We start from the raw sequence: 24,517 nt of genomic DNA, 5'->3' as shown, positions 1-24,517 counted from the left end.
AACAGATCACCAACATCTCAGATGCCTAGTTTAAAAAAAAAAAAAAAAAGAAAAAATCTGAAGAGTGTCACGTTTTTTATGCTCTTCCACTGACATACAAATGTGGAAGGAAATCCCCCTCTTGCCCCAGAAAACTCTCAGCCACAGTAAAAAAATAAATGGTCGCACTCAGTGTTACAAAGATTTTTAAAATATATAACTAGGGGAATGCTGAAACATCTAACACTACTAATTGCACACAGAAGCCTTTGATTATTGGGAATATGGTTAGTCATCATCAGAATTATCTAGATGACTCTTTCACTGTAGCATGTGTCCCATTTGTGGCATGTGAATTGCTTCAAAACTGGGTAGAAGCATAAGTAAACCAGTATAAGTACTCCAATATTTAGCTGTGGTGGCAATAATATGAAGATCTGCCTCTTGGCACCTGTAAGTGCTGTCAAAAAAAACCCCAAACAAAACCTCAAAAAAACCCAAACACAACCCAGGGCTACATCCTGACAACGTTAACAAACTACACTTCGATTTGTATTTTATTTCTGCAATTCCCAAGTTTCTCCTGATGTTCATGCTGTCTGGTACCAGTAAGCCTTCCCACAAGTCACCCACATGATTAGAATGAAAAAAGACTACAAGCCAGGAGTGAAGCACATTTATAGATACATTTGTGGATCCTTGAGAAGGGAGGGATCATTATGACTCTCCCTGCATACAACTGGCACAGAAACAGGAGCTCCTACTATTGGCAGTAACCACTTCTACTACTGTTGACTGTGGTATGTTAGAAAACTAATTCTGAAAATCCCTGACATTATACTAAGGCATTAAACAATAATAAAAATCCAGTAAAGATTGATAAAAAGTAAACAACCATCAGGTGACTTTTACTTCTGTAAAATCACCAATGGCAAAAGAAAAATAGCATCACTTAGTTCAACAGTCTTTCACTGTTAGCTAAGGCAAGTCACAATATTTAATTATCTCATAGGCTAACAATACACATATATACAATTACTACACAGCTGCTGGCTTTGTATATTTTAAAGCCATCACAATCAGAGTATTATAACTACTTACGAGGAAAGAAGAGAAATCACAATGCTAAACTCCGTCTGTACATGACTTACCTACACTGAATGAAGAACAAAGCATCTGAACCCCTGGTCTAGGTTTCTCTGTGAATTTCACTGGCCGATTGCTTAAAAAGAAGAGATGCTTGAAACAGGACATGCCACACAAAACTTGGCTTTTATCAACGTTTCAAAACATAAAGGTATGTTTCTTCAAACATCTACATAACAGGTACTTCCTAACTACATACAGTAACATCTGTAAATCTTGTGCAGAAAGATAAGCAATAAGGTTTACTTTTCAAAATTACTGTACACACATAAATGACATTTGAAGCCCACACAGCTTATAACTTTTTCTGCAAGATGCTATTACCTAGCAAGGATAACATGACATGCCAAAGAATGTTTATTCTCTCTCATCCTTCGGTAAGTATAATCTACCCCCTCCATAACATATCCACAAAGTACTGAACTCTTACCCTCACATTATAAACCACCAACAGTACATGAAATAAGGCCTACTAAATACCATTACTGCAGAATGCTGTGCAAAACCATAAAATTTTACAGAAGTAAATAAAAGTTTTGCAACACCAGGCACACGGTGATTTAAAAGACTGGTTTCCTGTTCTCCAAGTCATGTACACACTCTTCCAGCTGACACGGCCATCATCTCACAGAAAGTAGCTACTAAGAACTACATTAAGGAGAAACGCAGCAAGCTGTGCCACTTACAAGCATTATAGGTTTTTGCTCACTATTCTACTGCTTTTCTGTTGAAGTGTTTTCTGTTTATCAAAGGAAATGCTGAGACCTTCAGCCTGAAGAGTATTTCTCATGTTTCTATGATACACAGTACAGAGATTCAAATCCTAAGAATGCTGCTTTGAGACCTACCAACACTTAAACCGATTTAAGTCCATGCTTAAACTAATTTAAACAATGTTTACGTCTCATACAGTCGTCTAAATTCATTTTAGAAAGAGAATAATTAAGGATCCAGTTTAAACACTCTCCTCCTATAACTTACAGCCCTAAAAGATTCTTCAGATGAAACTACGCCTTTGATGGTTTTTGCTGCGATTCTACTACTTTAAGATCACAAGTTTGAATTAAAAAGCAAAATAACCTTCTGCTTTCTAAAGTACTGATTCTTTTTGTTTTTAAAATAGCTGCTCTAATGTAAAATGGATCACTATACCAACTACCATTATACAGCACAATCCTAGATACAGACTGATCATCCCAGATCTCTTCTTTCCCATAATAATTTTTTTTTTTTGTACAAATAAACACCAATCACACAGAACATTTAACAACTATCCTGAACATACTCTGCATGCAAGTTCTGTAAGAGACATCCTAAAACTACAGGACTACTGAAAACTCAACACAAACAAAAAGCTTTATTAGATTGTTCCAACATATTTATCTAGTTGTCCTACATTTGTACTTTGAGAGTAGTAAAAAGTTAATGTATTTCCCGACTAATCTCCCATGACAACAGAATAACATAAATTTGTAAAGGATATAGTTAGTGATAGTGCTTTAAAATAATTACGTAATAGATTATTTCCACAACATTTTTATCATCGCAAAAACAAAAGAAAATTTTTTAACTAGTTAAAAGCACTTGACCTATTTCAATCAAGCATAGTATGGCATAATCAGCAACGCAGTTACATACTTGAATTTCATGGAATCTGTATCCCATTGCCAAAAGCAAACAGTTCCATCTGCACCAGTAGAGACCATGTATCGCATGGAGCCTTTCACCATTGGACTAAACTAAAGAGAAGAAAGTAAAATCAGACACATACAAAGAGATATTTTAAAACTGTTTATGAACTTTTAAAACCATTAATGTGAAACCTTGATTTACTTTGGATTTTTCAACTAAAACTGCTAAAGCAGTTGTTGATAACTGCCATTTTTAAAGTTTACAAAATAATATATCTCCTATACTTTAAAATAAGTTTGTGGTCTATGTTTCAATTATTGCATTACATAAAACCAATTTATTCACTGCTTTGTTTTTGAAGTCTTAACTAACCACAACCATTCACAAAAAATTTTGTCAATGAATGAAGCAATGAGCAGAGCAGACTGAAAAAAAAAAAAAAATATGGAAGGAAGTTTCACTCGACAGGCTTACTTTTAAAATTCTATAATTAAGCAGAGCATCAGTTATGAGATAGTCTGAGTATGTAACCCAGCATCACATATGAATTTAGAGGAAGTCCTCACACATACTTCTATAAGACATGGATTTATTGCTATGCACAGAGCTACCCTTCAGAAAACTTTACAGAACACAAGTTGATTAAATTGTTCATCCATTACTACTACCACCTTTGGCAATGGCCATATAAATTGTACATATTGCAATTATAGTATTATTAAGAACCTGTAAACAAAAAAAAATATCCACCATACTACAATAAAAGAAACACCACGAATAAGTGCATTGCCATTAAAAACCAAAGAAACAAAAAAATGCAATGAACTCCACAGAAACTCTGCAAATATGAAGATTACTCTCGGAGGCAGCATTTTTGAGAAACCTGCAAAATTATTTTTTGTACTGAACTTCACAAGCTGGCAGGTAGCCACTCTTCACCTCTCAACACAGGCCTCATTGGAAAACACAGCAAATCTGGATAATGAGCTACTAGTTTATCTGTTAAATAAGGAATTACAAAGGCCAAAAGGAGACTGAATCTAAAGGACTACCAATAGCACAAAGTCTCACGCCACCTTCAAATTTAAACACACAACATATTACACCAAACATCCCTGCACTTTTGAAATAACTTATATATTTTTGAGATTAAGACAAATACCCGTATCGGAGAAGTTGTAAGAATCACATATTGGATCAGAACACTCACCCACATAAACCAGCATATCACGTCTCCAGTAACAGACAATAGGAGGACACGATATTTCCCAGAAATTCTCTTTGGTTCCAACAGCTCAAATACTACAGATAGTGATATTTTTTAAGTGAAGAAGAATTCCTGTCATTATCTTCAGTTAAATATTCAGGAATATCAGGGAAGCAAGGAATTTTTTTTTTTAAAGTAGGTTACTCCTGTGGTTTTGACTAATTTTTGACATCAATATTTAAATGTTCAGCTTTTACTATTCCCACAGGCAGTCACAGAGAAATAATTTCAGTCATGAAATTGAATTCAGTCATTTCAACCACAGTGACAAGCACAGTGAAAGTTATTTGCCATTCACATGCCAGCCTTCATGGGAAACAGAACATCAGTTCCTTGCACTTGGACATGAAAAAGTAAGATGCACACTTGGCAAGTTACTTCTTAACCTAGTAACAGCAACCACGAAGTGCTTTTCTCCACAAACAGAAAATGAGGTACTGATCTTGCTTTTCAAGAAGTTTAACACAAAGATAGAAGGCTCTATTGGTGTAGAGCGTTCGTGTAACCGTTTCTCGATTTCAGTAAGCAACCAAGGAAATTGGTTCTTACCAACATGATAGCTAGCTAATCTTAGGGTACACCATCAGTCTAAATCCTACTACTAAAGCAGACTCTTAACTTTTAAATCATGTGCAACAGCAACTTTTTTTTTTTTCCCCCAAATTGTTTCTTGTTTCTACTATTTGATTAAAATACCTTCAAGCTTTCCATACCATGCTGTCAAGTGAAACTTACCTTCGCGTTTCATGGACTGGCTGCTTCTTACAATCTACCTACATTATTTGTGCTTCAATATGTAGAAACGCTTAAAAAAACATACCTGTAATGAGGTAATGGACCCTGTATGTCCATGGAGGACCGCAACTGGTGCACAAGTTCGCAGACACCACACTCTGATCATTTTATCACAGCTTCCAGCTGCAATCATAGTGTTTTCATAATTGACAGCCATATCGGAAATCTCTGCTGAATGTCCTCGTAATGTGGCAAATAACCTGCCATTATGAGTTGACCAAATCTTTACCAAGCAGTCATCGGAACCCTAGAAAGAAATATTTATTATGCTTGGCAAGGACTTTCAAAGACATTCAGGATAAAAGTTTTAGGTTTCTTTTAAAGAACCTAACGATGTTTTTCCACAGCGTGGTAAACTACACTTTATTTAAAACTATGTACGCTACTTAAGCTGAAAGAAATAAAATCATAAGGGCAGCCTTGGCTGCAGTGACCATGAAATGGTGGAGTTCAAGATCCTTAGCGCACCGAGGAAGGCACACAGCAAGCTCACTACCCTGGACTTCAGGAGAGCAGACTTCAGCCTCTTCAGGGATCTGCTTGGTAGCATACCATGGGATAAAGCCCTGAAGGGAAGAGGGGCCCAAGAAAGCTGGTTAATATTCAAGGATCACCTCCTCCAAGCTTAGGAGCGATGCATCCCAACAAAGCAGAAGTCAGGCAAAAATGGCAGGCCTGCATGGATGAACAAGGAGCTCCTGGACAAACTCAAACTCAAAAAGGAAGCCTACAGAGGGTGGAAGCAAGGACAAGGAGCCTGGGAGGAATACAGAGAAATTGTCCGAGCAGCCAGGGATCAGGTTAGGAAAGCTAAAGCCCCGATAGAATTAAATCTGGCCAGGGATGTCAAGGGCAACAAGAAAAGCTTCTATAGGTACATCAGTGATAAAAGGAAGACTAGGGAAAATGTGGGCCCTCTCCAGAAGGAAACGGGAGACCTACGATGGAGAAGGCTGAGGTACTCAATGACTTTTTTGCCTCAGCCTTCACCAGCAAGTGCTCAAGCCATGCTGCCCAAGTCACAGAAGGCAAAGGCAGGGACTGGGAGAATTAAGAACCACCCACTGTAGGAGATTAGGTTCGAGACCATCTAAGGGACCTGAAGGTACACAACTCCATGGGACCTGATGAGATGCATTCGCAGGTCCTGAGGGAACTGGCAGATGAAGTTGCTAAGCCACTATCCTTCATATTTGAGAAGTCGTGGCAGTTCGGTGAAGTTCCCACTGACTGGAAAACGGGAAACATAACCACCATTTTTAAAAAGGGAAAAAAAAGAAGACCTGAGGAACTACAGGCCAGTCAGTCTCACCTCTGTACCCACCAAGATCATGGAGCAGATCCTCCTGGAAACTATGCTAAGGCACATGAAAAACAAGGAGGTGATTGGTGACAGCCAACATAGCTTCACTAGGGGCAAATCGTGCCTGACAAATCTGGTGGCCTCCTATGACAGGGTTACAGCATTGGTGGATAAGGGAAGAGCAACTGACGTCATCTACCTGGACTTGTGCAAATCATTTGACACTGTCCCGCACGACATCCTTGTCTCTAAATTGGAGAGGTATGAATTTGACAGATGGACCACTTGGTGGATAAGGAATTGGCTGGACAGTCACACTCAAAGAGTTGCGGTCAACGGCTCGATGTCCAAGTGAAGACCAGTGACGAGTGGTGTTCCACAGGGCTTGGTATTGGAACCGGCACTGTTTAACATCTTTGTTGGTGACGTGGACAGTGGGACTGCATGCACCCTCAGCAAGTTTGCCGACGACACCAAGCTGCATGGTGTGGTTGACACGCGGGAGGGACCTTGACAGGCTTGAGAGGTGAGCCTGTGCGAACCTCATGAGGTTCAACAAGGCCAAGTGCAAGGTCCTGCACATGGGTTGGGGCAATCCCAAGCACAAACACAGGCTGGGCAGAGAATGGATTGAGAGCAGCCCTGTGGAGAAGGACTTGGGGATATTGGCTGATGAGAAGCTCAACGTGACCTGGCAATGTGCACTTGCAGCCCAGAAGGCCAACTGTGTCCTGGGCTGCATCAAAAGAAGCGTGGCCAGCAGGTCGAGGGAGGTGATTCTCCCCCTCTTATTCAGCTCTTGTGAGGCCCCACCTGGAGCACTGTGTCCAGCTCTGGGGTTCTCAACATAAGAAGTACATGGACCTCTTGGAGCAAGTCCAGAGGAGGGCCATGAAGATGATCAGTAGGCAGAAGCACCTCCCCTATGAGGACAGGCTGAGAGAGCTGGGGTTGTTCAGCCTAGAGAAGAGAAGGCTCTGGGGAGACCTTATTGCAGCCTTCTAGTACCTGATGGGGGCCCACAAGAAATCTGGAGAGGGACTTTTTACAAGGCCACATAGTGATAGGACAAGGGGTAATGGCTTTAAACTGAAAGAGGGCAGATTTAGATTAGATATAAGGAAGAAATTCTTCACCATGGGGGTGGTGAGGCACTGGAACAGGTTGCCCAGAGAAGCTGTGGACGCCCCATCCCTGGAAGTGTTCAAGGCCAGGCTGGATGGGGCTTTGAGCAACCTGGCCTAGTGGAAGGTGTCCCTAACCATGGCAGGGGGGTTGGAACTAGATGATCTTTAAGGTCCCTTCCAACCCGAACCATTCTATGATTCTATGACCAAACTACATCACTGAATAAAGCTCCTACATCAGTGTCAACCTGACTAGACATCAAGTATAACAACTTCTTACATGCTTCCGACCTTTAATTACATCAAATTGCTCTGCTTAAGCAGGTCCATGGAACTAATCAGCTACATTTCAACTCTACCAATATCCACCTCCAGAAGTTCTAGCGTAACATGCATTTCAGAGTTCTCTTCCTTGCATCCATCTAGAACTATATTCAGATTCGGATCTATTTCATCAACTCACAGTAAATATTCTATGTCCAGTCCTATCGAATGCAACACAATATACAGAAGAAAGATGGCCAAGAATCCGTCTGTGCATCTTGACATGCTGATACATACTTCCTGGAAATGAAGTACTGAACTTTGCATATCCAGTTAATTGTTTTGCTCGATGTACTTCCACTAGAACACAAAGAAATCAGAGAATGAATGTACTGATGTTTAAAGCAGGTCTATTCTAAAACATGATTTTATTTAACTTCCATTAATATATTACTTAAGGACTTACTAGAATTGACTTTCAGATTTCATAAAGTCAGGGTTTTTTGTATTCGCAATTTTTTCTGGGTATAAAACCAAGACAGTATTTTAAACTTGCTCCAATCAAAACTTCAGTCTCTAAATAGGAAGTGCTAAACATTATCTTTAATTTCCCATGGCTTTCTAGACCTTAAAATCATACAAGAGTCCTTCTATCCAAAGGAGAAGGACTTGTATTTTCTGCAGGTCTATCTACTTAATACAGGGGCTTTATAAAAGGAAAGAGTCATCTAGAGGCTACTGTCTCACTAGTGCTGTGAGCAAACCTTTGTACCCAATACACAGCTCCGGTGAAGTCGAAAGAAGTTCTCCAGATAAGCCTCCAGATCCAGCTCTGAGGTGCAATTTTCAGCGTTGTAGCAAGGCCAGTATCAAGATACACATCGCATGCTCACAGCAGCAGTGATGAGTGCTGAAAAAAGCTTACCAAGATTTGGTGGTGTGCCATAGTTCACAGGAATTTCAGGAGGTCTTCCTCTGTGAAGAGCAGCAAATGCAGAGCCCTTCCAAACAGTGTTCCTGCAATCTTTAAAACCAATTGGTTGAAGTTCATCGTAAGTACATGTTAAAAATGCCAAGAGAGCTGCAGTTCCAAAACATGGTAAAGAACGTATCTATAGGCGGTCTCAAACACAGTAATGAAACAACTAAAAAAATAGGAACACCAAATGCCCCAAAACTTTCCAGGAACGGTGTAGCGTCAGATTGAGAGAAAAATCCATTTCATATAGTAACAGAAGGAGGAAAAAAAAAAAAAACAATACAACCAACAACCAAACTTTGAAATTACTCCTAAATGGTGATGCCCCTGCAAGTTCACGTCACACAAAACTAACCTTTTACTTGAATTTTTTCCTACTCATTCTCAGTGCAAAGCATTTAAGATTTTTAACATTTTCATGAATACTTATTCATAAATATACTTATTGAATATTTATTAGTATGAAATTATTTAACTAGATGATCTCAAGAAGTCCCTTCCAACCTGACAATTGTGCAATTCTTAAAAAAAAAAAAAAATCCCACGCTGACAGTTATTTTGGCACACTCATGCTGAAATAATTGCAATTGTGATTTTCAGGATAGAACAGTCACTGTCATTCACTGTGCATCCTTTAAAGCAGTTAAGACTGACAACTGAAAACACAATAGTATCCCATAAACCAGTCCCACACCACAGCACCTAGCTACCCAACAGAACTTCATACAAACACATCAACACCCCCTCCGAGAAACATTCAAAGAGATCTGCCTAAAGCTAAAATCTACTCTATCAAATAAAGTATGTGCTTCTGCATTGCCAATCATTCCCTTTACGTTATGGGCAAGGACTTTCTCCTGTGTATGTACAGAACTCACAAGTACTAATTTTGATGCCATTTGCATTAACCAAGAAAACTTTCAGAAAACTGGTGTTACTGTCTCACATTTGCAGTGAACAGAGTACAACAGCTACTGCATTCAAAACCAGCACAGGCCAATATACTACTGGGAGTATCGGGAGATGTTAGAGAAGTAGCACCTGTGTCCTGATGATTCATTATATTGCAGTAATACTGAAAACTGGCCATATTCAGCAGCCTCAGCACTCAGAGTAACAATAATTCTTGTGATGCAACTTAAAACCTTTTCTTCACAACAATCAATATATAGTTATACCATTAATACACAGATCGCTGGTGATTTGGTTGATTAAACACAGTACAGAAGAAGTGGGGGCCAATTGTGGTGAAAGCTCACCACTTTTAAATATTCCAAAAGTTTTCACCATATACTTATGAAAATGTATCATACCCATTTCAAATAATAAACAAACCGTACCTTTTGCTGTACGTAACAATGACTGTCTCCCTGCACCAAGTAAGGAATTCACTCTCGAAATGCTGGGTGGTATCTCCTTATCCAGTATAGGGCCAATACGCTTGCAAATTTGTAACAAATGGTCTGGAGCCACATGTTTGTTGGACAGCACCTGACAGAAATTTAAGTTTTAAAAATATATATGGTACATCCAGAACAGATGAATCTAAAACCATCGAATATTCACAGGTATATTAAACATTGTTTAAATATTTTTAAGTTCAACTTACAAAACAAAATCAATTCTGTTAAACTCTGATCTAGTAAATTCAACAAGTACTCTCCAAGAATGGGAGAGCTGTAGTAAAAATAACTGCAGTAAAATTACTTACTGCACATCAGTATTTTACTACTGAAAGCCTGTAGCATTCACACATATGGCACCCATTTGCACGGCACCCTACAACGAGTGTCTTTGCCCAATTCACCCAATTATTTTTAATAAAAAAATAAAAAATATCATTCAAACCCTCATAACTCAAGATCATGGAGAATTTTGCTGTAATCCAGCACAAGAATTTATGCAACTAGTAATTCAGTCACACAGTACTTGTTTGGTAAACTGCAAACTAGTAGGTTTGAGTACAATCTCTCTGAAAATAGATTCCTTGAAGAACCAGTACTACCTAGCATAAGACTGCCCTACTTCCTTAAACCGAAAGGATCAAAACAGTCATCCATCCATTCAGGAAGGATCCCATACTATCTACATCTAACAATCTAAAAAAATACACCACCACACACATGCAGATGTCTCAGTCAAGAACAGATGTGTGTGGTTTTTGATTATTTCCCCCCTTTTCTTCCTGGGAGTTCAATGAAAAAAAAATCCTTATCTAACTATGAAGTCAGTCACAATAACGAAGAGGTTAAATATGCAAAGTAGAATTTACACAGACTCAAGTACACCAAACCACCAGAATCATCAATTTAAACTATTGGGGAGGTCTGAATCAGCAGGCACCCATGCTTACTCCACTCTCTGATCTGGCCTCGTAAAAACCAGTTAGACCCAGAAGCCACACTGCTACTTCAGCAGCCAGACTATTCCCAGCCAATACACCCAGGAGAGGCAGAGGGCCACACCAACACAGGTATGTGGCCTCTTGCCCACGTAGCTCAGAACACAGGCAGAACTAGCTCGTGCTTATGATGCTATTCCCTTAGCCTACCAACTGAACTTAGATGAGGAAAGTCCTGACAAAGCTGATCTCGTCATCGGAACAGCGGGAATAAAAATACCACATGCTGTCATGTAAGATCTGTTCAACAAGAAGTTGCCCAAATGGACACTGAGTATTGAAAACGTAAGATTTAAGCCACAACCTAACGCTTGTTTTAATAATAAACCACCAAACAATGTATAAAGCTTGCAGGAGTATAGGTTGTATTCCGGGGGAGGAGGGGCAGGGAGGTGGTAATATAAGTAAAATAGTTAATATCACCACACAGCCAAATATATCCAAAGTAAATCAGCTCATCAGATGCTTAAGGTTGATTATGAGAAATATATTTGGCATTCCAAAGATTAAGAAATACACTTTTTCATCAATTCTTTATAAATTTTGCCTCTTGAATTGGTATAGAACAGTAGTAGCCATGACACTCAGGACAGACAGCTCAGCATACTTTATGCCAAGCATCATAAACAATTTTGTTTGCATGCCATCATCATCAGGCAGTATATATTCCAAATGCAATCCCTGACAGAAGTATGCATACAAAACCTCGCCATTAATTTCCTTTTAAAGTAGTTTTACTCTGATTTTGGAAGGAACAGTTACGTTAAAGTCTTGCTCCAATTCCATGATGAACAAAGAGGAAAAGAAATAATTGCACCACATGATTGCATTTGTCTGTGGTCCCTGCAAATTCAGAGTGAGACCAGTGGGACAAGAGGTTCCCAAAGCCCCTCAAAAGCAGAAACTAAAACCTTCAGAAGATTAATTGGGATATTCTGAAATACTATTAGCCTATGTAGAGATTTCTTTTAAATTGTGTAGGAAAAAGAAGTAGAAGCAGCACATATTAAAGCATTAATCTGACAACTGTATATGCATAATAAACACAGTTAAAAAACACTGTACTTAAGTCAGAAGAATCCACACATGACATCTCCCAAGACCACCACTTTTTGCCAGAAGAACTGGGGTCAAGAAAACCAACCAACCAACAAAAAAACCCCAAACAATCCTTTTTAAACTTAATACTACTTTCATGTTTGCTAAATTCAAGTCAGAACTTGAAAGTATTCCTGTTTAGCAAGACTAGGCTTTTTAGTGACTTAAAGCATTTATTTAAAACCTCATTTGCTCAACTGACCACGCTGACAAGCAGAAGAAATGGAAGCCAGTTTATCATTTTAAGCAGCACTTAAGTAATTAAGAAAATGTTTTAAACAAAATTTCATTCCTTCTCTATGCAAATACGATTCCAAGATCTTCAAGTGTTACACAAGAGGGACAAGGAGAACTATAACAGTACACAAACTGATGGGTAAGGGAGAAGTCAGTCAATTAACCTGGAATGCCTGAAATTTAGGGGGGCAAAAAGTGAGAGTGAACATCCATTTAAAGAAAAAAAGATCAGCTACAATAAAGTAGGATAAAACCACACTGGACAGGCACCACCAGGCCACCACTTCACAAGATTCAACTGCCAAATATACTTTGCCATTTAAGAAGCAGTAAAATAAAACACCAAGAGAAAGACAGCTTTCCATTCTGAAACAGATAGAAGTTAAAACATTTAGAGCAAACAACATCAGCTGTAGAAGGCATAAAGTACATGCTGTTGAGAGATTGTTCACATCCTTCTAATATTTAGAAACAAAGCTATGACCAGTGAGTAGCCAGAGATAACGAGCACACTCATAGGCACCAGAACTGCCAAGCCTTGATTTCTGAACAGCGATTTCATTTCCTAATCTGTTGAAGGGGACTGATGAAGGAAGCCAACCAGAAAATAAATACCGTCAAATCAAAATGCACCTAACAAACTTGCTCATGAAACTCTGAAATGAAACCTTGCTTCAGATTGGTTCTTCCCTATACGTAGGCAGTGGCATGTACCAATGCACAACGCCAAGCTCCACCTCTGCTATGTAAACAATATCCTCAATTTAAAACACCACTGGTGTTTTTGTTAGTCTAATGTAAAGAAATTAAAGGCCCTTTCCAAAATAACTCCAATGTCTTAACAGAGCCGGAATGAAACTGGAAGGTAAAGCTTTGGGCCTGCTTTTAAAGGTAAAGGGTCTAACATCAATGTTATCATCCTACGTAAAACTTTTTAAAAAAAAAAAAAGTCTCACCAATTCTTCGTAACTTCTATAATGCTCATTTCCTTGCCAATCCAACCTTTTAGGAAGCAACTAAATGGAGGGAAAAAAAAAAAAAAAAAAGGAAAACTGAGTGGTTAAAGGGGAAGGAGGGATACATCACATCCAAAACAATGTGTGTTGAGGGGAAAAAGTTGAGACAGTAGAGTGGAAGAAACTTGAATGACTTGTAAAGTAAAGGAAACTTTTGACTACAGCAAGAGGGATGATTTCATCAGAGCCGACACAGACCTGGTGCTGCTCCAGCTCCTGCACCAGCACCTGCAAAGAAAAGGGGAAAAAAAACCACAGAGTTAGGGACGAGCCAGCCTCTGGCTTCCCCAGCGGCCGCTGCCGCAAAAGGGCTCGGGCGGGGGAGGGGGGTGGGGGGACCGGCTGCTCACACCTCCCCTTCAGTCCTCTCCGCGGCAGCGAATGGCCGAGGGGTCTGAGCCTCTGCGCCCAGGTGAGTGTGCGGCGCCCCTGTACTCACCTTCAGCGCTCTCCTGCAGGGCCCGGTGGTCAGGAACCGAGCTATGAGGAAGTAGAGCTCTGCAAGAGACACGGGGAGAGACGGGGGATGAGTCCGGGGCTGGCTGGGGCGGGGGGGGAGCCCCCGGGGTGACTGTAATTCATAATCACCGTCAGGAAGATGGCGGCAGGGAGCGGCGGCGGCGGCACCGGCGGTAGCCCTCGCCCTGGCCCGCGGCCGCCCGCGCCCCGGCGGTTTTACCTGATTCAATGAGCGGCAGGGACACGCCGCCGCCGGAGTTGGAAGAGGCCGGGGGCTCAGCCATGGCGGCCCCGGCACGGCGGCTGCCGCTCGCTCGCTCGGCACAGTCGCTGCTGGCGGCGGCCGTTGCTGCCCGGGCAGGGATTAGGGCTCAGGCAGCGCCTGGCGCGGGCAGGGCCCGGCTCGGCATAGCCCTGTCAGCGCCGCCCCTCCCCCACCGCCAACCGCCAGCCAACCGCCCCCCCTCCCCCCTCCTCTCTCCTCCGCGCGCGGGAGCGAGCCGCCCCCGCCCCCCGCCGGACGCCGCGCTCGCGCTCCGGCTCTCCTCCTCCCCCCTGCGCTGGCACTAGCGCAGCCTCGGCGCCGCCGCCATCGCCGCCGCCCCACGGGCCGCGGCGCCGCCGCCGACACCTGCGCCGGGCACGCCCGGGGGAGGGAAGGCGGAGGGAAAAAGTAGTCCCCGGCACGGGGGCCCGGGGGCCGGGGCGCGGCGGCGGCGGGGGGCGGGGGTGGGAAGAGAGGGTGCGTGTGCAGCCGCGGGGAACGCGCGGGGCGGGCGGCGGGGAGGGGAGTGGGGAGGAGAGGGCGGCCGGCGGGGGAACGCGAGGCCCGGGCGCGGAAGGATTGCGCGAGGAAGGCGGTTGGTGACGGAGCGCTGGTGGGCGGGGCCGCTCCGTGAGGCGGGGGGGAGGTGGCACGGGGCGGGCGCGGGCGCGCGCGGCGCGGCCGTTCGTTTGCCGTTGCTGGCCGAGGGCCGGCGCTTCCCCGGGGCCCTGCGGGCGCCGTGCGCGGCGGGGCCCGGGCCCAGACCCGCGCCCCACGGGAGGCTGCCGTGCGCGCTGCGCCGGGCAGCCGGGCAGAGCGGTGCGCTCCCGGGCCGGTGGCGCTGGGGAACGGCTCGGGCAGCGGCATAGCGCGCCTGCAGCCAGCGCGGCAGCGCTCGTACACGGGGCCGGTTCTCCTGTGGCTCCTGTTGGCCGCTTCAGGCGATCTCCGACCTGCCCGGGCCGACCGGTCCCCTCCTCCGGCAGCGGGGCTCCGCGGGTGCGATGCCCGGGGGCACCCCGGCCACCCCACACGGCAGGTCAGGGAGCGGCGCCAGCAGCTCTGCCCCAGTGCCCCCCACTGCCTCGGCAAACTGGTGCCAGCACCGCGGCCCCCCCCCCCCGGCTCCGGCAGCCTGTTGGGGGGGGATTTTATTTATTTTTTTCCCTTCTTGCAGTTGTTCCTCACTTCTGCCCAGCGTGAATTCTAACATAAATGTAGCAATGCCTACACTTGTGCAGTATTTTAAATCTGAGCTGTTCCTTTCCTTTTCCATTCCGCGCCTGCGGTGGCTTGGTACACACTTTCAGAACCTTTGAAGTAAAATATTCTTATACATGTCATTGTAGATATATGCGTGTTTTACTGATCTCGCTACCTCAGACGTGCTTTCAGCTTTTGACAAAGAGCCGCTGCACACCTGAGGTGCAGGCCCGGCTGCGGGCAGCTTCCCCGGATGCATCCTGGAAGGCAGCCTGCTGCCTCCGCTCCCTGCTCCTCACCGCCTGCCTGGGCAGTGCCCCTGCATCACAGCTCGGGTACAAGGGGGGGGGAAAAAAAAACAAAAAAAAAAAACAACAAAACCCAGTATCCTGTCCATTGAAAATCTCTCTTCAAAAGAGATCCGTGGTTTTCTGCTTCCTGTATTGTGGCAAGCCTGAGCCGGATCATTCTTAAAGGCCACCTGCGTTCCTTTAGATTTCCCTGCCAAACAAATCAGTATTCATTAGCTAAACTTGGATGCACTTCAGCGTCCTGGCTGCGTTCGTGTTTTAAAGAGCTGTGATCTAGCCGACGCTCGAAAATGAATTCCAGAATGGTGCAGCGTGAACACGTATGAAACAGCACTCTCGTAACCAGAACAACTCGTAGCAGCATACGAATACGATTGAGTAACTTCAAAGAAAGACGTTTTGTTCTCTTCGTGGTGTATTTTGAAATGGATGGTCCTCCGTTACGTATCTATTCTGTAGCGCTGCATGCAAATCCACACGAGACGTCACTCCATTCCTCAGTCGCAGAGAGCAAATGTATCTGGTATCGTACAGGAAAGAATGCTTTTTCTTTAGTGTGCCCGTGGAAATTCCTGTCAGACAAACTTAAATGCCTTCCACTCCAATTCTCCACAGGCAGAACTGACATCTAGTGCCAATATATACAATTCCTCATTTTCCCAGTAGCCAAACTGGTGGGTTTTTATGGTTACGTGTTGGCATGTCATGCTCTGAGGGGAAGGGCAACAGCATCTGTCTGCTGCAGAACCAATCCAAATCCATAGCTGATTCACCTACGTATTTAGTAGGCACACTTTATGTGATTAGGAAAGGCTATTTCATTCTTTCTGCATCAAGTGGGCTGTGCCGCTCAAAACGGATCTAGGGCTCCTGTGCTCCTGATGCGACTACCTCGTCCCATCCTTCCAGCGTGAAAATTCCTCCAACCTGCGAGAGAGCAGCTGTTGCTGATTTACCCTTGCTGAGTCCTTTCACTGCCATAATAAAGTAAGAAATAACTTTTTGTCCCCAAGAGTAAATATTAGGGAGCAGTTACAGTAACGTCTATTATCCACTGTTTAAGTTAAGAGAGATGTTGCAAGTCAACGGCATCTCAACATCAGAGACTCAAAACACATGAAAAGCAGGCATTCAGTACAAGGAGGTAAGAGAGGTTATTTTGGGCTTTTTACCTGCAAGTTTATTGCTCATTTAACTGGTGTTTTTAACCTGCTAAAACCAGAAAGTCAAGAATGTCATGTAGCTATGTCAGGCTACTACTAAATGAAACCAACAAATAAGGTAACTGGAAAGGGGGCTGGCAGGGAAGGCAGGGGCAGAAAAAATGGCATAAATTTACAGTTTGGGAATATCCAAGAACTTGAAGCCAAAGCCACTTCTGAAGGCAGGTGCGCTCTGCTAGGAACAGAGCTGTGGTGGAACTGGACCAGAAGCATATCGTGGTCCGGTGTTGGAGCACATCCTATAGATCAGCTAAAGAAAAGGTAAACATTGCTTAAATACTGAAGAGGTAAAAGTGGTAAAATGCTTTTTCAAATGAAAGCATTGTTTAAGAAAACAAGTTGGAGGTGAAACTATAGTCTTTTTTAGAAATAACTGTATGACAATCTGAAAAAGGCACCAAAAATGTACAGGAAGCAGATACTGTGCTTGCAGGTGTTACCTAAGAGCATAAACAAGTTCTCGGTCAAGGGGGAAGGAAAAAAAAAAAAAAAGAATGAACGTTACTTTTTGATCTTGACTCCTCCCAAGACAAGGCTGCCAGCTGTCTGACTGGCATCAAATAGACTGGTAAGATAAAACCGGGCTACTACTTGCTGCAATTCAGCAAAATAATGTGAAATGGGGGAGAAAAAAAATGCAAAACAAACCAAAACAACCTCGTGCTTTGTAGGAAGACTGAAGTAATACTGTACTAGATTTGATTTTTTTAAGGTTAAGTAATATATACTTAATATGCCCCCTTCTGATGAAAGGCTGTTAAATCTTCAGCAAGATTGATTTAATTTCCTCAAATCCAGCAAGGAAGAATCAGGACAGTTTTGTACTACACAAATTACCTCTCAGCACAGGTATGTTTTATTTGAAACGACGCTCTGCCAACCCGCAACCTTATCGAGCGCGTACACTTGCTCACAGCAGAGTAAGCTCACCTAACGGCTCATCAGCACCAAAGGGGAAGTTGTCTTGTGCTTCCCTCCCGCTCCTGCCCAGGCTGTCCCACGGCTCCTCCTCTATGGATGGCATCAAATGCCATCCATCAATCCTCCGTTAGGTAAACTTGGCTACTCGGGGAAGAGTTCACGGCCTAGGTTCATTTTTCCCCAGACATCTGAAGCTTTACTGATTTTAAGGCAGGATCTGGGGAAATTCCAATACAGTTCCAACACACCACCACCTGATCAGTTAACATTCAAGAGGGTTGCTTTGTGCATCTTCCTGAAAGCAGTTATTCACACACGAGTGCATATGCAAACTCTTAGATGCCGAACAGATGAAAACATCTGATGCTTACTAATTATTGACTTTTTTTTTTTTTTTTAAGGTAACAGAAGCAGCACTAGGCTAGCAGTTTTCAAACTGGAAGTCCAGATTAAGACTGGAACTACAGTTTTCTACTTGCTACTCACTCCCTGCATTACCACCTATCTCTTGAAAAGTACATTTTTAACACTATCAAGAACATGGTTAAGAATCAAAAACTACACCACTTAGATTGTGAGTTGTCATAGTCAATGCAGGAGCTACAGAAACATCCTTTCATAATCAAGATTTATTTGGCTTTTGTTTGGTGATCACAGACACTATGAACAATTTTACAATTGTTTTTATTCACATAGTTTTTTTAAATCTAAAAACTATAATTCTGGGTTTTTTTCTAAGACTATTTCAAATATTTTTGTTTGATCTTTGTAGACAAAGCTGTCCTTTAAAATTGAATGTGACGTTCCAGTATCTCGAATACTGACGTAACAAGTTACATCTGCCAAGCCGAAACTTGTACTTCGTATTTAAAGTCATAATAGAAGTTTCCAATCTTTCGCATCACAGCTACAAAGTCGTTGGAAAAAATAAAGCTGCAACTACCAAAAATAATTTTGTCACAGATATACATCACTCAGCAAGAAATCCAACACTAGGGAGCAGTTTTATTAGATAAGCAATTCTACTGCTGGTACAACCATAGATAAAGATAAATAACTAAAATGTTAAGACATTCTCAACATATCATTATGAATTCCAAAGTCTGATCTGTGTTATGCTTCGTTTAATTGAATAGAAAAACTGTCCCTCACAGCCTGTGGAACGTGAAGCCTAATCAAGGCTTCAAAGCCTTCTCCTTAATGTAACATGCCATTAATTTCTGGTTTCATAGAAAACAGACAACCAGTACATGATTTTACCACTTAAAAAAAGCATTTAGACTTATCTAAATATGTAAAAAAAAGGGTTGAGTTGGGATTCTCTCCTTTTTAAAAATGTGTTTTCTAGAACTACTAAAAAACTTGCATTTACAAAATAGTTGATAAAAATATTCCTCTGAATTGTACAAGAAGAAAGGTATAAGGACCACCAATTAAAGACTTGGTACCAGCTGTTACTCGGGCTTAGCTTCTTTCTCTACTGCTGCATCAGATGCTGGGGTCTGAAAAGAAGACAAAAAACCAGAACACTTCAATGCAGAAAGTTTCTAAGTGACTCAGCCTCCTAGTTTGTAGTATTTTTAATGCACAAGTTAGCTAACTTGACATACAGAACAACCACCACTTGTTTCTGTGTACCGTGCTTTACAGTCTTAATAAACTGGTGTCATGGTCTGCTTATTTCTCTTGGATAATGACCGACTAAAAACAAGCTGTCTTGAAAAGGCAGCTTTCTTTTTTTTAAAGAAGAAAGCCCATTTCAACAATTACTGCCTTTATGACAGGAAAAGGGGGCTTTTTAACCTACTAAGCTAAAATCCCTGCATATAGCATGTTTAGAAAAGACACTAGAGATACACTTCATGCATTTACATTTCAGTGCAGCGCTGTTAACATATTCTCAAATCTTACCATGTTTAAGTAACTAAGACTGAGAAACACAGTAATGCATTAAACATAATTCTGTAGAAATACATTCAGCGCAACTGAACTGTAGCAGCAGAGCTATACTGCTTTCAAGTCCAGTCTCTATATGCCGTACCTCAACTTCAGAACAAGTTAATACAAACTTAATTGATTAAAATTACAACTCCATTTAGATAGGAAAACTCGCTGCATTTGCAACGTAGGTTAAAAAAAGGAATGTAACGTATCTCTTGACATAAAAATTTTACTTAATTATTCCAAAGCTTTGCAGCACCACCAGCAGAACAGACTGTTCAATCGCAGTAGTACCCAACCAGGAACCCTAACACCTGTTCGGTCTTTACTGCCGCCTGGGGGAAGCTTTTGGAGGATGAAGTACGGAAGCCATTTCCATTCGCAGGCGTCTGTGAGTGTCACCAGAAGTCGTGACTGGCCCTTCACCAGATCGTGGATTAACAGCAGCATTGCTGACACTGTTGTCCTGATTGAAAACAGGAACATCCAACAGGACAGACTATACCTCTGCCTCTTCCAGGCTCTGGTGTTACATTAAGCCTGGAACTTTGGCTGGTGTGACCAACATGAGACCAGCATGAAGATGTGCCCCAGAAGTCATCATCCGTTCCTTGTAAATTTGCATCATCTCCGCACTAGTGTACTAAATACACCTCGGCTGAGAAATATTGCCAAATTTAACTTTCGCTGGTATTGCTGAAATACTACATGCACAAATGAAAAGACCAAGTTATGCGATAATAATACAGAGCCAGAGCTACACAGAAAGTTAAGCCAACTAAAGAGTTCCTAGTTATAGCACAAATTTTTCACAAAGATCACACTGTAAGCTTGCAAATGAAAAACTGTTACCCCAAAATAAGTTTTCTTGTACACTCAAGTACCATCCTGTACCTTCCTCACCCACCAAAATGCATCATCTACTTAAAAACCAAATACTCTTTTCCTCTGCTTGAAGATCTATCTGCACACTGATAGATCAGTGCGACAGAATTCAGATAGACTTTTTTCCTATTTTAAAAAAATTACGTTTCAATGCAACAACCAGACAGGAAGCATGAATCATGAATTAAATTTAAAAGTCATCTGACTATCTGATCAGCAGCCTCCACTGAACTAATTAAAATGAGTGAGGCATTCAATGTTGCAGAAACCTGAGATGAATTCTAGGCCTGTTACCACATGAAAGCTTGTGTTTCATCCAGTTGTTAACAGCTGCCCTAGTAAAAGGCACTGCTTCTCCCTACAGGTCTTGTCCTAAATTTAAAGCTAAATTATGTCCACATTCCAGAAGAAGAATGCAGTGTGGAGGATGCTTTAAGTTAGATGATCAGTGACTCCAAAAACTTCAGCAACGGGGCCATGTTAGCATGGTATTACAGCCAAGACTGATTTGGCATGTTCTTTTCTTCAGCAACAACAACTATTAGTAGTTTTTGCACTTTGTCTTCCATCCCTGCACCAACCTGGCCCGTCTACCAGCAGTGTCTGTATCTCTGACTCCTATGAATATTATCTCAGCTTTGGTTAAATCATTTCAACTTCGGATTTTCGGCAAAAACTGCTTCCAGTCCCAAGAAAATGAATATTGCATTTGTCAAAAAAGTTTTGTAGCAAGAAGGAACTTCTCTTCCAGTAACAGCAAAGGCAGACTAAAACACAAACCAAACCCTCCAAAGACAGACCGCCCCCCACCCCGAGCAATATCCCCTCTGTACACCCTGGATGTGTTATTTTGCCAAGACCTACCCACAGGGAAAACAGCCCCTCTCTGAAAGGACGTTATCCTGTATTGGAACTTTGGTAACATTCTCACCTTCTTCCTTAATTTCAGAGACTGTTATTGCAGGGACACATCACTGCAACTCTTTTGGGGGCAACTAGAATCTTCCAGGTACATCCACTAATGTTTCAATAGCCTACATCTTCCTTTTGGCAGAAATAGATTCTGTAGAATCTAAAAAGAACTGCGTATGTTTCTGACAGATGTTTGTATAAACCAGTACAGTAAGTTATCCAGTGGCTTTGCACCAAAGAATACAGACAACTTTACCTCCTCACTTTTAGCTTCCCCATTTTCTGCAGGCAAGTTGTCCTTTGTCTGTTCTTGGTTTGTCTCTTCTGTCTGTTTTCCTTTAGGCCCCTTTTTCCCCTTTGATTGAGCCTTCTTGTCCTCAGATTTATCCTACAATGAAATAAATTTCCAGTAAGTAAATTCCTACGACCTACTAGGTAAACTCTGAAAATAATAAAAGACACACAAAACCAAGACGGACTTGCTAAACAGCAAGAGCTGCTACCAACAACCAATGAACTAATATGTAATTCAACTGCCAAAAAAGTTTTCCAAACTATACACAGACAAACAATCACAGTTTCAGACAGTCAGTAAAATGAGAGAATCAAACTGGGATAAGAAGATAACAGTGAAATATTTCTGCAACCCATTTAAAGAAAGTCCAGAGATAGCTAAAATGAGAAGTAAAATGCAATCAGTACAAAAGAGATTTTTACATTAACAATGAGAAAGTTTCCAAATGACAAAAGACTTTAGGGACAGCATGAGTTTTAGAACAAAGAGGATCAAATGTAAATCAAGTTACACATTTATTTGAATTTTCAATAGGAATAGCGATTTAAAAAAAAAAAAAAAAAAAAGAAAAACATCATTCGCATATTCACATTACAGCAGCATTCCATGGGGGCCTCATGCAAGGTGTTCTACTTAATGGTCTAAGCTGACAATTGTTTGTGATGTACTTGGTTTACATGAACATGTTCCCAGCTATGAACTGTGGAAACATTTCTTTCTAGAAGTAAAGTAGTTACAGGCAGCAAGTCAGCATCATGCGTATCAGTCAGCATCAACTAGCAGCATTAAGAATTAGATGCACCACACAGAGACACTGGAAAAAAAAGAGAACCAGAACTGAAGTAAAATTGGAAAGCTTCCCCAAATTCTTTAGGCTTACAACTTCAAGAATGGGAACAGATATTTAAACCACTGGAATGGAAGTGTATTACTGCTAAGTAACTGTTCAGTAGGATTAATAAAATGAAAACATCAGAAAGTGTGTAAAGCAGAGTTCTATATTAGTGTATTTGAAATGCTCTTAATCCATACATTAAAAAGAAAAGCTTATAATCACAAAGGAACACTTAAAAACACATATACCAACAAGCCAACAGATACATAGCCTGCTTTATTTCTCCCAAGTAACAAAGAATTTTACACCTCAGTTATTGGCACTGCGAAGGCTGTAATACTGAAAAAACACTGAAAAATTGAAAAATCATACTAAACCAGCTTACTTACACATACAAAGACCTGAAAGCTAGACTACATGAATGGAGACTCGAATCTTTTTCAGTGGCTGCCTGAGTGATTAAAATATTTTTTTTTCCTGTCCTAACACGCTGCTTTAAACTGTGAGTTTATTTTATCCCATTTTGTTACAGTGATGAAATACAATCCTACGTACAGTTGCTTTGACAGTCAAGTAGTTCCGCTCAGTACCAAACTACCACCTAACACCCATGAATCAGCGCCGATGCTTCTACACAATACTTTGCATGCTTAACAAGGACCTACTCAAACAGTGGTGGAATGTACCTGCAGACACTGACAGAAGCACCTGAAAATGATACTTCAGGTAAATGAATGTTCCCACAAGGAACGTGCGAAGACAAGTCGGAACGTTCAGACACCGTGCATCGCCGACGCGACGCGATGATGGGACGCACAACGAACTCGACCACCTCCTCTCCCTCCCCTCTTCCCAATTGACTCTCACCTTTGCCGCTAACTTTTTTGGTTTCGGCTCTGCTTTGGTAGGAGCAGGTTTCTGAGAAGAAAGAACAAGTAAGGTAGAGACTCGGCCCTCGGTAATCCCCTTTTCGGTGCGGGGCGGCGCATGCACGCCCCCGCCCAGCCCGGCAGGGACACCCCCCTCTCCCCCCGGTACTCACCGCGGACAGCCGCGCCGATCGCCTCTTCGGCTACAGACAGGGAAAAGAGAGGGAAACGGCGTGAGCGGGCGGCGGGCGGGCCGGGATCGGCCCGGGACGGGCCCCCCTGGCCCGCCGCCCCGCCCCGCCCCCACACCTACCTCCTCGGGGGCCTCCCCGTCCGCCACCGTCACCTGCCAACACAAACAGCCCGCGTCAGGCGGCGCAGGCGCCTCAGGCCTCCGCCGGCGGCGGCGGCGGGGCGGGAGGGCGGCCGGGCACGTGACGCTGCCGCTCGCCCGCCCCCCCGCCCGCCCCTTCCCGCCGCCGCTTTCGGATTTCGAGTCCCGAAGAGGCGCGGCGAGGCGCCCGGCGAGCCCCCGCCGAACCTTCCAGACACCGCCGCCCCCCGGCGGGGCCTCCGTCAGGGGGTGCGCGGAGCTGGCGGCCAAGGGGAAGGCGCCGGCCCCAGTCAAGCGAGCGCTGGCGGCCGCCGCACCGGTGCCCGCGGAGCGGCCGCTTCCCTCCGAGCCCCGTCCCCGCGCCGTCAGGCCGCCCTCCCCCCGCGCCCGTCCCCGCGGCGGGGCGGCCCCGGGCAGCGCGCTTCCCCCTCGGCGGCTCCTCTCGCTCCCGCCCGCTTCACCTTTCTCTTCGGCATGGCGAGCCTGCGCGGCGGCGGCGGCTCCCGCCCGCGACCCCCGGAGCTGCGGCGGCGGCGGCGGCGGCTCCCGCCTGGCTGCTGCGCGCGCTGGGTGCCTCACGGCGAGCGGCTGCGCCTGCCTGCGAGCCAGCCCCGCTGCGCAGGGAAACCGCCCCCCCCCATCCCAGCAGCGCCAGCGGCACCGCAACAGGATCCAGCCGGATTGGAGGGGGGGCGGGAGGCGGGAGGGGGCGACGGCGGCGGGGGGGCGCTCCCCGCTCTCCTCCCCGCCCGAGGGGCGCCTCCGCGGGGCGGGGCCGGCCGGGTCCTCGCGCCAGGCGGGATCTCTGCGCTAACCACCG

General features: G+C 43.6%; 2 protein-coding genes across 14 annotated transcripts in view; both read right to left on the bottom strand.

Moving 5' to 3' along the window:
* BRWD1 (bromodomain and WD repeat domain containing 1) overlaps positions 1-14,162 on the bottom strand; it is a 63,148-nt gene extending 48,986 nt beyond the window's left edge. For 2 of the 6 annotated variants that reach the window (XM_082338014.1, XM_082338015.1), the window contains exons 1-10: positions 13,924-14,162; positions 13,684-13,742; positions 13,443-13,472; positions 13,185-13,244; positions 9,833-9,983; positions 8,439-8,537; positions 7,713-7,873; positions 4,845-5,066; positions 2,764-2,864; positions 1,131-1,201 (exon numbers count right to left, since the gene is read on the bottom strand). In XM_082338014.1, coding sequence (XP_082194140.1) covers positions 1,131-1,201; positions 2,764-2,864; positions 4,845-5,066; positions 7,713-7,873; positions 8,439-8,537; positions 9,833-9,983; positions 13,185-13,244; positions 13,443-13,472; positions 13,684-13,742; positions 13,924-13,987 — 1,018 coding nt within the window. In that variant the 5' untranslated portion in view covers positions 13,988-14,162. Of the gene's footprint in view, positions 1-1,130; positions 1,202-2,763; positions 2,865-4,844; positions 5,067-7,712; positions 7,874-8,438; positions 8,538-9,832; positions 9,984-13,184; positions 13,245-13,442; positions 13,473-13,683; positions 13,743-13,923 lie in introns of those variants that run through there. The other 4 variants (XM_082338016.1, XM_082338019.1, XM_082338017.1 and 1 more) reach the window with 4 other exon arrangements.
* Positions 14,163-16,821: 2,659 nt separating this feature from the next.
* HMGN1 (high mobility group nucleosome binding domain 1) lies at positions 16,822-24,506 on the bottom strand. 8 transcript variants are annotated; one of them, XM_082337783.1, is made up of 6 exons: positions 24,159-24,504; positions 23,677-23,709; positions 23,537-23,566; positions 23,362-23,412; positions 21,621-21,752; positions 16,822-16,955 (listed from the first exon to the last, which is right to left on the bottom strand). In XM_082337783.1, the coding sequence occupies exons 1-6, from the start codon at positions 24,171-24,173 to the stop codon at positions 16,881-16,883; spliced, it is 336 nt and encodes a 111-aa protein (XP_082193909.1). In that variant the 5' UTR covers positions 24,174-24,504; the 3' UTR covers positions 16,822-16,880. The 8 variants fall into 8 exon arrangements, with proteins under 8 accessions (XP_082193909.1, XP_082193911.1, XP_082193908.1 ...); XM_082337785.1 differs by lacking the exon at positions 16,822-16,955 and adding an exon at positions 18,241-19,128 and having other exon boundaries at positions 24,159-24,491; XM_082337782.1 differs by lacking the exon at positions 16,822-16,955 and adding an exon at positions 19,135-20,033 and having other exon boundaries at positions 24,159-24,506.
* Positions 24,507-24,517: the final 11 nt, after the last annotated feature.

The sequence above is a fragment of the Platalea leucorodia genome, assembly GCF_965183815.1.
Source record: "Platalea leucorodia genome assembly, chromosome: 2".
In the NCBI taxonomy this organism is placed as follows: Eukaryota; Metazoa; Chordata; class Aves; order Pelecaniformes; family Threskiornithidae; genus Platalea; species Platalea leucorodia.
The sequence above is the reverse complement of the archived record's forward strand: the minus strand, read 5'-3'. Positions and strand labels throughout refer to the sequence as shown.